The sequence below is a fragment of the Acyrthosiphon pisum genome, chromosome X, assembly GCF_005508785.2.
Source record: "Acyrthosiphon pisum isolate AL4f chromosome X, pea_aphid_22Mar2018_4r6ur, whole genome shotgun sequence".
NCBI classification, from domain to species: domain Eukaryota; kingdom Metazoa; phylum Arthropoda; class Insecta; order Hemiptera; family Aphididae; genus Acyrthosiphon; species Acyrthosiphon pisum.
The window spans coordinates 11,258,830-11,276,766 of NC_042493.1; the positions used below are offsets into that span (position 1 = coordinate 11,258,830).

Consider the following 17,937-nt stretch of genomic DNA (forward strand, 5'->3'; position numbering starts at 1 on the left):
CAAGACAAAAAAAATCCCATTTTTCTGAGTGAAACGATGAATGTATTGATTTTACAATGATGTGTGTTTTTTTTATTTTTTATTTTTTTGTGTCTGTCATCACCTTTTAGGACAGTAAAATTGCTTGGATTTTCTTCAACAGTATCTTTTCTGATAAGAAATGTGAATCTAGTTGGTACTTTGGGGGGGGGGGGGGGGGTCAAAAAGTAATTTGAGGTCACTGTCAATCAAAATTAAATAATATAAATTATTGATAAAAGTATATTTGTATGAAATTTAATTGGTATTATTAGGAAAAAAACTAAAAAAATTGCAATTTGAAATTGTCTGTTAACAGCTCAAATCAAGTCAAAATATTTTGAAAATTTTATCAAGTATAGGAATTGATAAAATAAACATATGATATATAAATATCAAGTGGTTACGGTTATTCGTTTTTGAATAACAACAAAATAAGAAAATAGCTACTTGAGAAATCAAGTGAATATTCAATGTTGTAAAAATGTGAACTTCAAACGCTCATAAAAATGTTAGTTGACTTTCTTATGGACATATTTTCTTCAATAAAAGTAGAGAAACTTATTAGGAATCTTGTATTATATTTTAAAATCTTAGATTTAAAAATAAAAATTTTAATACATTTCTAACTCAAAATAATTTGCAAATTGTCGGGATTTTCATGCATTTTGTCAAACTCGTAGAACGGAGCTATGAAGGCAATGATTTTACAATAGTGTGTGATGATTTTATTTTGTGTGTGTGTTCTATATACACGATAAATAGTTGAAATTAAAAAAATGCTTCGATTTTCATTTTCAGTATCTTTTTTAGACTTTTAGTAGGAAAGTGAATGTAGTTGGTAATTAAAAGAAACCAAAAATTGAAAATTGCCACTAGTTTTCAATAGCGATGAAGAAAAAAAAAACTAAAGAAAATCAGAAATTCTATTTTTTGAAAATTTGTTAATTTATAAAAAAAAATGCATTGCTTCAATGTAACAGACATCGACCAGGCATAAAAGCAACATTTGATTCATTCGAGTCCGAAGGTATAATGAATTTCGACAACATGGGGCATTCACGTTTTTCTTATGAACAACTTCTTAATATATTACTTGAACTAACTTGAGGCACTATGCTAAATTTAAAAAAAATACTATAGACAATTTTCTGAATTTAACAAATATTTTTGTACTAAATGAGTATATATAAGCATATAAGAAAAAATTAAAACATTCTTGTCAAGAATTTCTTGATTATAATATGTAGGTAACTTTTTTGTTTACAAATTAAATAAGTAGTTATAGGTATTATAATAGATATATGTAAATAACATTAAAAATTACATTGAATAACAGAGGCCCAAGTTGGACTAAATAATTAAAACGTATAAATATATATTTTTTATAGTTAATTAATAAAGGAGATAGATCCTCATTAATCTTTTAGATTTTGAGCACAGAAAAGAATATTTATTTTACAATGTGTGTTTTTTTTTAAATATTGTTTAATAATTGCTTGATCCTCTCTCCGCTAAGATAGGTACATTTGAATTTATGACACTTAAACCTTGTTATAATTCATCATATAAGCAGTCCTTAGCACCCGAATCATTTATTCGGGTTTCGGGTTTCGGGTACTGGATGATTTCGGGTGTTCAAACACCGGAATAAAAAGTTTAAACAAACATTCGGGTTTTCAAAACCACTATAATTCGAGATAATATTAATAACTATTAATACTAATACGGGTGTTGAGTAGTCTGGAAAAAACATAACTTTTGATGACCCCTCCTCCTATTATTAATAATAACAGCAACAAAAATGCGTGATACAAATCACAAACATGCAATTTACCACTTGCGAAGTCCACGAATATAATAGAATGGTTTAAAATAAGTAGGCCATAGGGACGTGGAAGCGTAGAGAAATAAAATAAAATATAAATTATGATTTCTCGATTTTCGAAAAACTGGTAAATAACCAAGAATTACAATATTCGTTACTAGTTTAGGTATAGACCGTTATAATATCAGCAAAGGTGGGCATTAACTAGGTAGTTAAAAAGTTAATTTTTTTTAAACTTTTTAACTTAACTGGTTGGTTTATTTTTTAATCAACTTATGAACTTAACTAGTTTAATTTACAGTTGAACTAACTTAGCTATTCTCAGTTGATTTTAAAAAAATCCATCAAGTTAAAAACATTTTGAAATTTTTCGTTTGTACGTAAATATTACTATATCAGTATAAAATAAAAATAACCCAATACAAAAACACGAACATTTCTGTTCTATTTCTTGATAACATAATTTTCTGTATATTAAATATTAATATATTTTATTAAGTTGTACATTATATATTAGGTATGCGAGTTGCAATTATAAATGTTTTTAATAAAATTAATTATTTTAAATTACAAATTGACAATTGTTATGTTTTAATGTTATATAACTTATAATATATATATGAAGGTCATGTACTCATCTTCATGTATTATGACATTCAATTGCTATACGATAGGTATAAGAAAATATATTTGTTAAATTTTTAATTTGAGATTAGTACCTATAGTTTAAATTATTAAATAATAGTAAAGTAAAAGTAAAATGGTATACAGTGTACATTATGATAAAAGTTCAATAAAATTATTTTTTTAAATTTATAAATTAGAAACTAGAAAGACACATTCACTCTTTATGTGATTTACATACTAATTAAAAAAAAATAGATTACAAATAATACCAGGTAGGTAATATTATTTATTAGTTATTAGTATTTGATATTTTGGCCACGACTGTCAATACCTTATTCAGTTTTGTTGAGATCATGTTTATATTTTATATTGCTATTGGCTATATTTGGATTTATTTTATATACCTACTAATAAAGTAATAAATTATATTATATGCCTATTTGGTATAAAAAGATTTTATTGGATTATATTTTCAAGAAAATAATTATTGAATTTACCTGTGATTGATTGTAAGATAGTTTACAATTTATCATTATTATTAAACAACTAACTACAGAATCGAACTCAACACAAGAAATACATACAAAATGATATATCACATGAAGAGTTTGTAATAATCAAAATCATTCGGGTGTCGGGTTAACCCGAATTATTTATACGGGTTTTGGTTAATACAGGTTTTGATTTTTTAAAGGTGTTTAGGGGTGTTAGGGGTACGGGTTAATTCGGGTGCAAAGCCCTGGATATAAGTTTTGCACAAACATTAGTCAAATACCTACTCAAATAATATAAAATAAAATGTATAGGTAGTTAAAATGTAAAATAATGAATTTTGTTGATTTAATTCCAGTGAAGTATTTTTTCAGAGTTATATTTTCTAATGTTGGGTATATTTATGTTATTTTGTAAGGTATTTTATTATCTACGTTCCCGTATAATATTTTCCTGTGTACCTACCTAATAATTTCCGGATTATTACCTAAGTACGTAATACTTTTCCAATTATTTTTATTCCCGTGAAATGCTTTCCCCATTTATTCATTCCTGTAGGTTAATAATCCTGTAATAATATTGTTCGTGTGTAATTTTTCTAGTGTAAATGTGTTATGCTTTAGAACGTAGAATCGTACGGCGTCGGTGAAGGTAGAACGAACAGAATCCTACTGTTGGGGACCATTTGGTAATTTGTGACTATGTACCGATGGAACGAACAAAAATATTCGTTACTGATTTATAATCCAAGACCGTGATTACAGGAGTTCCGCTTATCATTAGTCGGTCGTCTTTTGTTTTCGTAGTTTTCGTGAGATAAGAATATTATTTTTTTTTAATTTTTACCGTGTGTGTTTGCCTGGCTAAATAATAAATATGTGCTTTTCAAGCATTCATTTTAATAATACAAATAATATCTCATCAAATTTGTGATTGTGAAATCAAAAAGTTGTTATTTTTTTCTTGGTTTCATCCCAGACAGCATTTTTTTGTTTAATAATATTATTATAACATTATAATAACGAATAATATTAGTTTAACGTTATTATAATACTATTATAATATTATCATTGCAAAATGCTGTCTGGGATTCATGTGCTTTGTACAGTTCTCGGCGATATTGCAGTAGACATATTATGTACGTATTATACTTAAAGCATACTATACCTTTAAAAAATACGACACGTGATACCTAACCACCCACCTATTCTATAGATGACTGGATTAACTACCACGAGAAAACTTACACCTCAAAACACAATCATCGGTCTATAGGAGACCGGAATACAGGTGTCGTATACGAGGTCGTATACATTCCAAGACTGAGTGATCGAGGCTATACCCACGCCCATTGATCGAGTTCTCTTTTCTAAGTTCCAACTGCAACAAATAACTGTCAACTGATAAGGCCAACTTCAATATCAGACTTGTAAAATTGGTCTCGGTGGTTGCACTTATATATTAATTATTTTAACTTTATTTTTGATAATAATAGGTATATAACACTTGTTAAAAATGAAGTGTATAATCTGCGATAATACTTCCAATTACACCAAGGGCCATCGTCTAGGAATTTTTTATCATAGGTGAGTAACAATTGGTTCTATTAATTTACTCGCTCAAACTGTTGTGAAAAAAACTCACATGGATTTTTGAATCACATTATTGACATGGTTCATTATCCTGGTGCGGTATGCCGTGAAATAATTTTGAACTGGTTTAACCTAATAATTTCTACTTTGTGTTATTTTCCTAACCTAATATTAGCAATTTATTGTATTGATTGATATTTGTTTTAATATAGAATTCACAAGAATGAATATTTGAGAAAAAAATGGCTTAAAGTTTTTGGAATTTATCGTTGTCATTATTGGCAACGTGTATGTAGTGATCATTTTTTAGAAGAAAACTATAAGCCAGGAAAAAAGCGATTTTTATTTTCAAACAATATTCCCCAACCTTATGATCGAAATGGTTTTCCATCTAAGTAATACTTCTTAATCTCTATAATTTAATTTTTCATTTTCAATAGTATTTTTATTTTTATATAGTTATGCTACTCAAAGTAATGATGTTGAAACAGGTAATAATGTAATTTTAGCAATGGAACAAAATGTTATAAAGTGAGTTAATGAAAATTTTATTAGACTAGATTTTGTTTATACAATTATTTGAAAATCTAGAAAATTGGCTTACTATGATGAAAGTGATTGCATAGAATCTGAATTTTACAGAGAGGAACATATTGGAAATGCTGTTGTAAATAATTTTAAATCACCAAGACGATCATCTAGACTTATTAGAAAAAATGAGGATACGAGTAATAAAAATATGTCGGTCAGTAAATAAGTATTAATATTTTTAATTAACATGGTCAATACAGCAGACTGTATCTGATATCTTTATCTTTTTCATGATTTTCCATGCTTTCCTTATTGAATATGTTGTGCCTTAGTCTTCAATGTCCTGGTTTCTCTTTAGTAATTTACAGTGTTGGGTAGTAAGGTAACAAAAGTAACGCGTTACTGTAACAGCGTTACTTTGCTTGTAACGCGTTACGTAATTTCATTAGAATTATTTCCAAGTAACAAAAATGTAATGGAAAACACTTTTGAAAAGTAATTTCTATAGAATAACGCGTTACAGTTTCGAATTATTAAGTACCTACCTACTTATTGCGAATTGAAAAAAAATATATGTATAATGCGGGTATTATTATGTTTACCAATCTAATATGTATATATATTTAATTCGGCACAATTCAGTTTTCAATGGTTTTGATGTTTGAAATGTCTAATTGCACCGTAAATCACGAGAACAGTTAATTAAATTTATTATTACTTTAAATAGGTTTCCTATGAATATAGCTTGTGTGGAAGACTAAATTGTATATGATCCTATTAATTATACAGGTTATATAAAGAATTTGCTTGTTCAATTTGCCTGCAAAAGATAATTGGCAAGAAATTTAAAAAAAAAATTATTTTTGTAACAATAAAGTAATGAGTTGCTTTTCTATTTGAAAAGTAAAGTAATTTCATTAAAATTTTATTTGAGTAACAAATAAAGTAACTTAATTATATATATCTCTTAGTAACGAGTAAAGTAACTTACCCAACACTGGTAATTTAGTGCTTCTAATAGACATCAGTAATATTCTTGTCCACTTATATTTATAAAACAGTTAGTAGTTTGACCATCAATGTGTGTAATCTTTTTAGAAAACTCGTGATATATTTTTTAGCCGCTACTAGTGTATTATTAGGAAATATGTACTGTAATTAACCCATTAGCATCGGAATTTTTTTATTTACAATTTTAACCAACATTTTGTTGAAAACATAATATGTTATATCTTAAAAATTATTGTAAAAAATCTATGTTGCCATATGGCAACGTATGGCGTTAATGGGTTAATGGGGAATCTGTGTGATTAATTTAAGCATTTAACTATAGTGTCATAGTCTTTTGTGAAAAGAAAACAAGTCCAACTATTTTTCTGAATTTCTAACGAAGACGCAGTAACTGCATCTTAATGTATAGATTGTCTTTGGTTGATTTATGCTACTATCAGTTTCGTTGGTAATCCAGAAAAATAGTTAAGGTTAGCTGGGTTATCAAGTGTTCTATAGTAGTGAGTAGTATTCTGATTCTATGTTATTCACAATCAGTACTCTGTAGTTCATTAATTTGGTTACAAAGACCATATTCTCTATGTTCTACAATACATAGTCTTTAGACTATCCTAAATATATAGACTCTATACAAACTAGACTATTGAATGTTATATCACTAAAATATGTATTTAGCTCATATTATATTTTAATTTGTACTTAATAATTGGCAACCTAGCTGCTTCTAATATTAATATATTTTTTTAATATGAATTATGTGTTTAAATTTTAAAGGACCATACTTTAAGATCTGGATTACGGTGTTCCGTTAAAAACTGCTTTAACAGGCCTTCAAAGAATCTTAGTCTCTTTGGCTATCCTAAGGATTTCAAGCTGAGAAAAAAGTGGATAGAAAAATGTGGAATAAAAAAAGATCCTGCTAAAATAGTTACAAGTAGAATAAGAGTTTGTAGTACTCATTTTGAACTCTATTGTTTCAAGAATATTGAATTAAAGAACAAATTAAAACCAGGCGCTGTTCCATCATTATTTTTTGATAATTTTTTGGTAAGAAAAAATGAATTATTTGTTATTTTATTTTGTATTAACTTTTTAATTATTAATTAGCATTCTATTATTTTGCTATATAATGTAATACATTTTAATATAAAAAGAAGGTTTTATTAATAAATTAGAATAAAGCAAACCCATGCAGTAAAAACACTGTTTCATAACTACAATTCCCTTTTCTTTATATTGATATATATATTTTAATAATGTTAAGTTGCATTTGCAATATTTATTAAAACATTTTAATTTTAACTAATTCCATATTAATTTTCAAAAATCTATCTTTAATGACCGCGGAAAATATAAAACTTCCTTATTTTTGTTGGATAAACATGCTTAAAATAGTAATTTTTCCTCTTAAATCAGTTAATCCAAGATAATGACTTGGTAATGTCCTTTTAAATAATCTTTCTCTGATGTTATATTTATTTTTTATAGTAAAATTGTATTAAAAATCTATATAATAATTTAAAATTATAATTTTTTTTCCAAATCATTAGCACCTAATGCTTTGCCAGTGTCAATTAATGAAGTGCCTGTATTGAGTACATGTGAAGATCAATTCATAAGTTCAATAGATAATGAAGCTGCTGAAAAATCGTCAGAAGAAAAAAAACAATGCAAAAGGTACTATGTAAAAAATTCTTACTAAAATACATTTTAACTTGTAATTTAAATCCAACATTAAAATAAAATACTGAACAAATTAATAACATTTCAGATTATACATATTATATTTCCATGACAATTGATTGTTCATCTAATAGTTTGTTGTCCATTACTTTGGAACCAATTGAGAAAAGAACTTAACAATGTAGTAAAATGGATGTTTGCAATACTGAAGACTTGACAATGGATGAACACGGGTTTATTTTTGAAACGTCTAAAGAAGTTTTACTTCCTAGTAACATTTGGAAGATTAAACATCTTAGTACACATAATGCAACAGGTTTTTATCAACGAGACTCTACTGGTGTAATTATGAAGAAAGTTAATTTTTATAATAACCTTGTGCCAACTATACAAATATATGGCAGAAGATGCGAATATAAAAAGCCTATTACAACAAAGAAAAAGTTAGAAGATCTTTTAGAAAAAAAAGTCGATCGTATAGAAAAATGTTATGGTTCATTTGAACATTGTATTGGGTATTTTTACTATGGTTTAGATGATACTCTTATCTGTTATGGCTGTCAAGGGTTGGTAAAAAACCCAGTTATCCAAAGAAGAGAAGCAAATATTGAAACTATAAACAAGACTATTCAAAGTTTAGAAAAAATAGTGAGTTTACTGGAGGATCTTAAGTCCTAAAATAAGCAGGGATAGAAAATGTTTTTAATTTTTTCGTTTTCGTTTTTGTTTACTGATTTTAAAAATATTGTTTTTGATTAATATTTTTAAAAACGTTATTTCCTATTATTTCCAAATAATGTTTTTGATAATATATTTTTTTTTATATATTATATTCTTATAAATTATAACTTTTAACTTTTAAGTTATAATAGTAACGCGCAATATAGAAATGCACTTAAAAGTTAAAAATTAAAATTAATTATTCTTAATACTTATTTAAATTTTAAATCAAAATTGAAATGTTTTTAAAGTTAAAGATTAAAAAGTAAAGATAAGTGAAATATTTTTCAAAACTTTTTTTTTCGTGGTATAAATAATTTAATAATGTTAAATACTATAATTTGTTTTCGTTTTTGATTTCGTTATTAAATTTTTTTCGGTTTTTGGGATTTTTTGTTATCGTTTTTCAGTTGTTTTTTGGTTTGGTTTTTGTTTATTTGTTTTTTTTCCGTTTAATAACGTTTTCAAAAACGTTTTCCATCCCTGAAAATAAGACACTCGTTCTTTGAATAACTATTAATGTTTTTAAAATATTTTTTCCATAACTTTATTTATATTTTTTTTATATTTTTTTATATTAATTACTTTTTTTTCTCTATAATTTTTTTAATTTTTTACTTTTTTAGTGATACCTAACCTAACATACAATTTTAGTTCCATATTCTAAAGCAGAATATTTTTGGAGTACTTAGATATATTAAAACCAAATTTTGCATGAGTAGTTTAGGATTTATAATTAGAGGGCATATTAATATGAACTTACATATTTATTCTGGTTTATCGTATGGTATGCTAAGTGGGCACAAAATTTGTTTCATAACATAAACATTTTTACTATGACACTTTTATGGTACCTACATATTTTATATATTTCGACATTTATAGTTTTGATTAATAACAAAATAAATTAATATGTGTACTCGTAGGTTATGCCAGGGAATTAATTGTTTTCTTATAGATTGAAACTACCGATAAGACACATCCTTTTAGGATACATTTTTGATGTTAAGAAGACGCAACATAGACATTTGTTGTCTCCATTTTACAAGTGTGTAACATAGCAAATTTACGCTTAACAGATAACGTTAAGCTTTGTTAGTTTAAAAATTATAGTGAATCGACCTATTATAAAAGTTGATGGTTAAAAACATTATCTGTTTTTGTAAAGTGTTTTTTTTTTACGATTATTCAGTATTTAAGTGATTTATGAGCATTTTTAATTCATGTTATATTATGTACGCATAATTTGTTAAAAAATTGAACTATCGTAAACTATGGTAAGAACATTATCTGTATTCGTATGTTGGTTACATAGATAATTTTCTTACCGTCAAGTTTCATAATAGATCAATTCACTCTCATTTTTAAACTAACAGAGCTACCTAAACGTTATCTGCTGTACGTAAATTTGCTATGTTACGCACTTGTTGGATGAAGACAACAAATGTCCGTGTGGCATCCTCTTAATTGATTCCTATTTTTCTTATAGATTAATACCATCTACAAAATTCAGATATTTAAAAAAAAAACTACTAATAGTAGCCTTCCATAATTTTAAATTAAACATCCAGTAAATAAATGAATTTTTGAGTTCATATTTGAACATTTTAGTGCTTTATATTAATATATTTATGCATTTTTAATATTTATTAGCGCCTATATAGTTGGTTATTAATGTATACAAATCCGTGCAAGTATTTAAAATGTCAACCAATGAATGTGGAAACACTCCATATAATATTATGCCTGTATAATTCAAAATGTATGTTATAACTCAAAAGGTTACAAAACCTAAAATGGCTTATGGTATAGTACTTATAATAAAAAATTTTGTTTTGTAACGAGTTAATATAATGTAAAGAAATTGTTTTCAAAAATGTTTATTTTCTGAAAGAACGATGGTCTTAAGTTAAATAGAAAACCCTGTATATTAGTTACTTATTAAAATAGTTTATTTTTTAATTATATTTTATTTATAGATTGCTGAAAGGGAAAAAAAATATTAAAACTAAAAAGAAATCGTGTACATCTACTAGCATTAAAACCATCTGGAATTTTAAACATTATGAAACCATAAATATTATGCATTTTATTTGCCATTTTTAAGCCTATTTATTAGACAATTGTATTTTTATTTCAGTTAATTTAAAAAAAAGGTTTAAAATTGTATTATTTTTGAAGACATATTATAAAGCTTTAGTTTCAAATATTGAAAATTGGATTTAATTGTAGCCTGTAGTAAATTACTCTTTAGTAGTTTAAAAAAAAAATTATCAAGTTTGGTTGATTTTAAAGAACAAGATCATTATGTATAGTTGGTTAATAAAAATAATAAATAAAAGTTCAAAAACACATTTTTATTGTTTGATATAAATATTGATAACAAATAGCTGAAAAACATATCTGATATCACATATTTTTGGGTACAGAATAATGAACCATCTGTCATGTACTAGTGAGGACTGGAAACAATATGATGGGCGGGTGACGGGGAGCCAGACTGCAACGATGACGACGGCTACCATGATTCTGAATTGAATATAAATTTCCACTAAAAAGTTCGCACTTTTTCATTTATAACATAATTTATAAACGTTTTATTTTTATGATTTTTACAAAAGCACGTTTTGCACAATATTTCTGATGTTTTGGAGTTTACTAAGAGTTAATTTATGCATTATAAAATTAATTATGTGATGTTGTATGACAAATGTAGGTACCTGTATTTTACACAGTTTAAAATATACTATAATACACAAACAGTCGTGCAGTTATTTTTTTTTTTTTTTACTTAGCTCGCGCCCCGACCGTGGCGCTGGATAATTGTAAATCATTCTAATTATTTAAAAATATGAAAACAATGAATTACACAAGGCTGGGCAAGTTAATGATTTTTTTTAACTCAGTTAAGTTAAAAAATTTTTGTTCAATTAAATTCAAAGTTAAGTTCATAAACTTTTTGATACATCAATTAAGTTTAAAGTTAAGTTAATAGATGTTGTTAACTTAATTTAACTTCAATTATTAAGTTAATTAAAAAAAAAATATTGGAAAGATATTAAAATAAGTGAAAATCACTTGAATATAGTAATATAGCCTATACTTATGATAATAGATGCATAATAATATATTATTATGTGTATAATTTAAAACCTGTTGTATGGCTCTATCGCCTATATAATTTTACTGTTTGACATTTACAATTTGAAAATAAATAATTAAACTAATAGTGAAAACACTGAAAACATATTAGTGACAAACTGCAGCAGTGTAAGCGACCGGGCAAACTAGTGAGGAACTGGTGAATAAAAACTATGAACTAAGAATGTATAAATGTATATTAACATTTTTTAGTAATACAATTATAACATAAATGTTAAATATAATAAATAAATGAATAGAAATAGTCATAATTCATGATAATCGACAATCGTACAAATTATAAAATATTAAATAATAAGAAATAACTAATGAGACATAATGGCTAATAATAATGATAATAAGCCTTATATAGGTCATAGGACCTATAGGACAAATATGGTCATAGGGGCGACAATGGTTTAAATGTCACATTGTATTATCTTCTTCATCAGCTTTTAAAGGCCATTAAGGCCCATCACTGCTCCACACAGCCTCCTCCACTTCTCTCTGTCACTCGCCAATTCCTCCGGGTTTTAAACCCCTAATATCTGAAAATTCTGGTTGGACTCGTCTATCCACCTTTTTTTTGGTCTGCCCAGCGGTCTCTTGCCTTCAGGTTTCCAGTTAAGCGCATCCCACATTGTATTGAACTATTATTATTTATTATTTTATTTTTTCATTAGTCTTCTTCTTCTTGTCGTATCGGAACAATTTTTATATTTCTTTCCCTGTAGTTCTCAGGTTCTTAAAATTCAAATGATACATTAGGGGGCTTATATATTGATGTTATGGTGCATTGTTTTATGTCTATTGTCATAATTTCTATATTGTTTTTGTCTGTGATCCCTGTCGATATTATATCCAAATCAGGTTTAGTAAATATAGCACTTCCGTATTTACTGTGTGGCCTTTCTACCACTAGTCTCATCCCGCTTATTTTTGGTCTTCTGTGGTTTGTATCTCGGTGCGTCTCTTGTAAGCACAGCACCTCACATCCCGATGTTTTACATAACTCCGCTAGAATATTTTCTTTCTCTGGTGTAAGACCTTCGATATTTATGGATATCATCGTCATGGTTGGCCCTGAAAAGGGCCTTTTGGGTTGAAGACCGTGGTTGGTAGGATTGGTTGACGAGCGTTGCATTATTGTCGTATATATCTGGTATATCTTATAAAAATGCAATCTCGTCGTTCCAGGGACACCGCGTGGAGGTTCCTACCATGTCCCCTTTTCATTAGTACTTAATTCATATAAAATATTACTATATTAGTCCATATCTATAAAAATAATTAAATAAATACGAAAAGAAATCTTTTTTCAAATAATATTTTATAATATTCTACGAATTAAATTAATTAAATCGACAAACCGTTAATATACTAAAATATTTTATGGATAACACGAAAATTCAAAATTAACTTAATTGGGAATTTAAAAAAAAAATACAAGTTGATTTTGAGTTAATAAGTTAAAATTAACTTAACTTTTAACATATTAACTCGTTAATGCCCAGCCTTGGAATTACACAATGTGAATAAAATTAGTTTTATCCATTTCACAAAAAATATGAAAAAAATATTTATATTAGGTAGTAAAATGAAATTTTCACGAATTGTTTCTACTGTCACGAATATGTATAATGTAAGTTTTATACAAGTATCTCTACCGAACGGAGAACGGAAAAAGCGTCGGGGTAACAATATCCTAGAAAAAAAATACTTATTCGGAAAAGTCTCTGGGAAAAAAAAATCTTAGGACAAAAAAATATTTTAATAATATTGTCTACGATTCAATGTCATTTTTTTTTTATAATTATAAGTATTATCTTTAGAAAACAGACTTTTTTTCCCCCGAGACATTTTTCTTACTATCCTACCGAACAGGAATTTATCTTTGGGCCCTTTTACTTAAATAGTTAAATCATTATACATATAAAATAACAGACCTTTTTTATGTTCCAATTTTCTAACGATACTTGAACTTTTTTCCAATTTTTTTACGCATATTTACCTAGTTGTTCTAAATACTTTCCCGAGTGTCACCACGTCACCCAATTTTTTATTTTTTTGTCTGAGAGGAAGGGAAGAGATGCAGTGTATTGTATTTTAATATTGCTGTTTTTTATCGTGTCATTTGTAAGAGAAATGTATATGCGCCGACTATAGGTAATGTAATAATTATTATAATTTTAGACTTGATAATTTACTCTGTCGTAAATAAAGACTGGCCGAAATTATAAAATTCAAATTAATATAAATATTGTATAGACAGTTGTATAGAAAATACCAATCACTTTGTTTTTATACCACGGCTAGCTAAAATATATAAATTGGGTTATCGAAAAATGTAGTTTCAACTTTTACATTAAGTACTATAACGATTAGTTAAAATGTATTTTCTTTTTGACCTTATCTATTATCGAGATACACCGATATACGTAGCACCACATTTTAGGTGGTCATTTTTTCTTAGGTGAAGTTGGGTGATACAGCTACCTAGTACAGTATAATATGGATGAGGTTCCGGATTGCGACATGTACGAGTGGACGAGGGTGGTAAGTGGCTGATTTAGAATGCATTATATCATTGATTATATATTTTAAGAGGTAGGTGTGTATATGTTTGTTTAATAGTTACTGGTAGCCGCCAACGCGACGCCGCGCCGACGCCCCAATGATCGTAATTACTTTTCACTATCATTGTACGTATGTAGTAATTGGTATAGGTACCTACTTTTAAAATATAATGTATAACAGTTCAAACCATTTATTTACTTTTGGTAGCTTTACTTTTACAGAATAAAATAAAGCCAACACCTGAGTCGTGACATGGACGATGATAGAAGGAGTCGATTTTCGATTGCATTATATTTTATATTATATCTGGCGCCACGACTGTGGTGCAGCTAAGTACAAAAAATATATAGCGGCGGTACGACAGTGTATTATTATATTATATATTATCTCGAGTCACAACAATAACACTTTGTCAAACTCGTTGTAAAAAACGGTAAATAAAAAAAAAAATACCATGGTCCGTACAAAGCATAAACTTTTGGTTACCTATTATATTCATATTATAACCTCCATGAGTGACGCTTAAAATAAATAAAACCAAATCGATTCTTTCGTGAAATAGTATTGTAGTAGAATAAATTATGGTCTAGTTGTTGCATAGGCGCATAGCTCCCTGCATTACCTTTATCTTGATCGATGAATGCAGAGGCGTGAAAAAATAATATTAAATAGTATTTGTGGCTCGTGCGGGAGGGTAATTTCCCGCCCTTGACACACAATATATACTATTTATATTGAAATATAAAGCATAAAATACAATACACTTAGAAATCAAATGCAGTTTTTTTAAAAAATATAAATAGAAAAAAACAATATAGGTACATGGGTAATAAAATAAAATGAATTCTTTTTATTAAAACATAATTAAATATATAATATATATGTATGTTACCGGCAAAGTAAACAATTTGAGCATTTTATATAATGTCCGGACAATGTTTAAATCCCCTTTGTATATTGGGCAGTATATCGGGTGATTCTTTTATCAAACAACACTCATTATTCCAAGAAGTGTATATTTTTTTACATAGTTTTAAAACGCTTATAAAACAACGTTTTTATTAAAAAATTATATTTTTAAATATTTTTTTATTTTTTACTTTTTTGAATGACAACATAGGGTTTTAATTTTATATTCCAAAACGGAATGTTTTTTTTTTTAGTATTTCGATAGATGAAAATCGAATTTGGGGTGAGCAGATTATGAGTTATAAATAACCAAGTTTTGATGAGCGGAGAAGCGGACAAACATTTCGCAATTCACGGGGTTACCCCGTACCACTTCACTGCGCTCATCTAAAATTTAAATATTTATTTTTACCAAATTCGATTTTTATGTATCAAAATACTTAGAAAAATATTCTGCTTCGGAATGTATAATTAAAACCCTATGTTGTCATATAAAAACGTAAAAAACTTAAAAAATTATAATACTTTCTTCAGTGATTATAGCTAAATTTTTGGTCATTGCATAATGGATATTAAAATGATGATTATTATTACTAATTGGAGTTAGTTCATTCCCAAGTAATATGTTTTTCAGAATACTACCATTTTCATTAGTAAGAACCAATGTTGATAAAAAAAATAGTTATGTCCACAAATTTTCGATTCTGAAGGTAAAGACTACTGTTATTTCAGCTTTATTTAAGTATTTATATGTTGTTGTATGAATAATAAGCATTTCGATAGTTATAAATATTTTGTAAGCGTTAATTTTAATTGAACCATTTTCTATTAGTTGTATACCGGCTTGGTTTTCTATGCATAATTTTTGACGTATTGTCAATAATAAATGAAGCTCTTGCTACCATTAAAATATTTGTAACAGTAATTTACGTTCAAAACATTTTCCTTGCTGGACAACTTGGAGGCAATACATGTAATTAGATTATTAGAATAATACTTTTTGAACTAGGGGCGACTCCATCCAGATGATATAGGTAGTAGGGATATACGCGTACCTACACATCAAATATACAGTCCACTTGTCCTCAATCGCGTGTGCACAAAAATAAATATTGATGGAGGCCTATCGATGCTAGGAATTATTTATAATTGAACATTCTTGTCCTGTAAAATACCGTTGAAAAATAAAAATTTGATCACATGATTAATGGAAAATCTAGTTTTATAGAATGATATTTTTTTGAATACAATTGTATGGAAAACATTTCAACCAGAAAAAAACAATTTTCGAACCAATTATGGAATGGAACATATTATATTTATTAGGAACTTAAATTTCGGAATACTATTTTAACTGTTACTATAGTAGTATAGTGGAATTATTCCATTATGGAAAAGTATACTTCACTAGGTATTGTTAAAAAATAAAAATAAAAAATTATTGTATATTGAAGCATAATATAATAGGTGTAATAAATTATTATGTTTATTAATTAGTTTTGCATATTTTTCTAATTTTTCAGATAATATTTGTAGGTTTCTTTTAGAGAATATTAGCATCAAATTTTAGATGTTTCAGGAGATTTTAAATATAGACTTTAATACGGATTCGTATATTGTATTGTCCTGTTAACATATAGATATTTGCAGGGTTAGGCAAGTTCCTAAAGTTATTGTAACTCGTTAGTCGTTACAAAAATATATACCAACCATAATCGTAATATTATACAAACACTGAATATCCACTTGCCAGATTAATTGTGATAACCAAAATTAACGAATTATACCCACTTATGAATTATCAAGGCACAAAAAGCACAACGTAACACGGGGATATCAATATGCGGCTAATAATAACATAGTATACGAGTACTTATAGACTAATAAATTGTGCTTATCTGCTATCGCGAATCAAGATTTTTATGTGTGTATTTTATGCCGGGGAAATACGGTCCGGGGCTATACGGTTAGTTACTTACTTTCCGGATTTCTACGGTCCGTTACAATGTTGGTTCGATATTTTTAAATTCTGGAATTATACGGTCAGCATAATACGGATGTGTTTTTTTCCGGATTTCCACGTAATTTTTTTTGCGAGAGAATACGGTCTGGGAGTAGACTTTCCAGATTTATATGGTCCGTGAAAATACAGTCCGCATATTTTGAAATGCATAATACGGTTCGAAAAATAATTTTATTCCGGATTTATACGGTCTGCGGCTGTACGGTAGGTATACGTAATTTTTTTTGAACCGTGAAAATACGGTCCGTCAATTTACATTTTGGAATTCTACAGTCCGTGAGAATACTTTCCGAGATTATTCATACATCCAGCGGATGTTGCTCTGACGTACAGTAGGTTACAAGTGGGTCAATGAATTGTATTAAACTTGAATTCAATGATATAATTGTATAAGAAAAGCGATTCTGAGCGGAGGCGGTTTTTCAGTCAGGATATTTTATTTGCTATTATTTATTATATCCTGTAAGTTGAATTAATATTAATATTTTTTTATTCGTTATTATGGTGATAAGCATAGCGCTATAAATCAAAATCCCGTTTTAGCGGCTTTTAGTAATTTGTCAGTAGCTTTTCCCGTGACATTAAATAACTATTGAGAAAATTGATTAAAACTATCAAAAAAAAGTTACTTATAACTTAAATTTTAACATTTTATTTTGTTACTGTCCAGCTTTGGTGAGTGAATTACCTATATTATGTGTATTCACGTGTATTAATCTTAACGTTTTGCATAATATAATAAAATTAAAAATTATAAATATATAGATCACACACCTTAAAAAGAA

General features: G+C 27.4%; 1 protein-coding gene across 1 annotated transcript; it reads left to right on the forward strand.

The window, feature by feature from the left end:
* Window positions 1-3,809: 3,809 nt before the first annotated feature.
* Window positions 3,810-10,493, forward strand: LOC100574165. Its single transcript, XM_003240505.4, has 10 exons — window positions 3,810-4,103; window positions 4,181-4,394; window positions 4,461-4,551; window positions 4,770-4,952; window positions 5,017-5,088; window positions 5,200-5,302; window positions 6,874-7,146; window positions 7,650-7,776; window positions 7,871-8,430; window positions 10,482-10,493. The coding sequence occupies exons 3-8, from the start codon at window positions 4,481-4,483 to the stop codon at window positions 7,692-7,694; spliced, it is 747 nt and encodes a 248-aa protein (XP_003240553.1). The 5' UTR covers window positions 3,810-4,103; window positions 4,181-4,394; window positions 4,461-4,480; the 3' UTR covers window positions 7,695-7,776; window positions 7,871-8,430; window positions 10,482-10,493.
* The last annotated feature ends 7,444 nt before the right edge of the window (window positions 10,494-17,937 follow it).

Coding starts and splice junctions, on each gene's coding strand:
- LOC100574165 (XM_003240505.4), top strand. CDS start 4,481: ATGAAGTGTATAATCTGCGATAATACTTCCAATTACACCAAGGGCCAT. Junction 4,953..5,016: donor CGAAATGGTTTTCCATCTAA/GTAATACTTCTT, acceptor ATTTTTATATAG/TTATGCTACTCAAAGTAATG. Junction 5,089..5,199: donor ATGGAACAAAATGTTATAAA/GTGAGTTAATGA, acceptor TGAATTTTACAG/AGAGGAACATATTGGAAATG.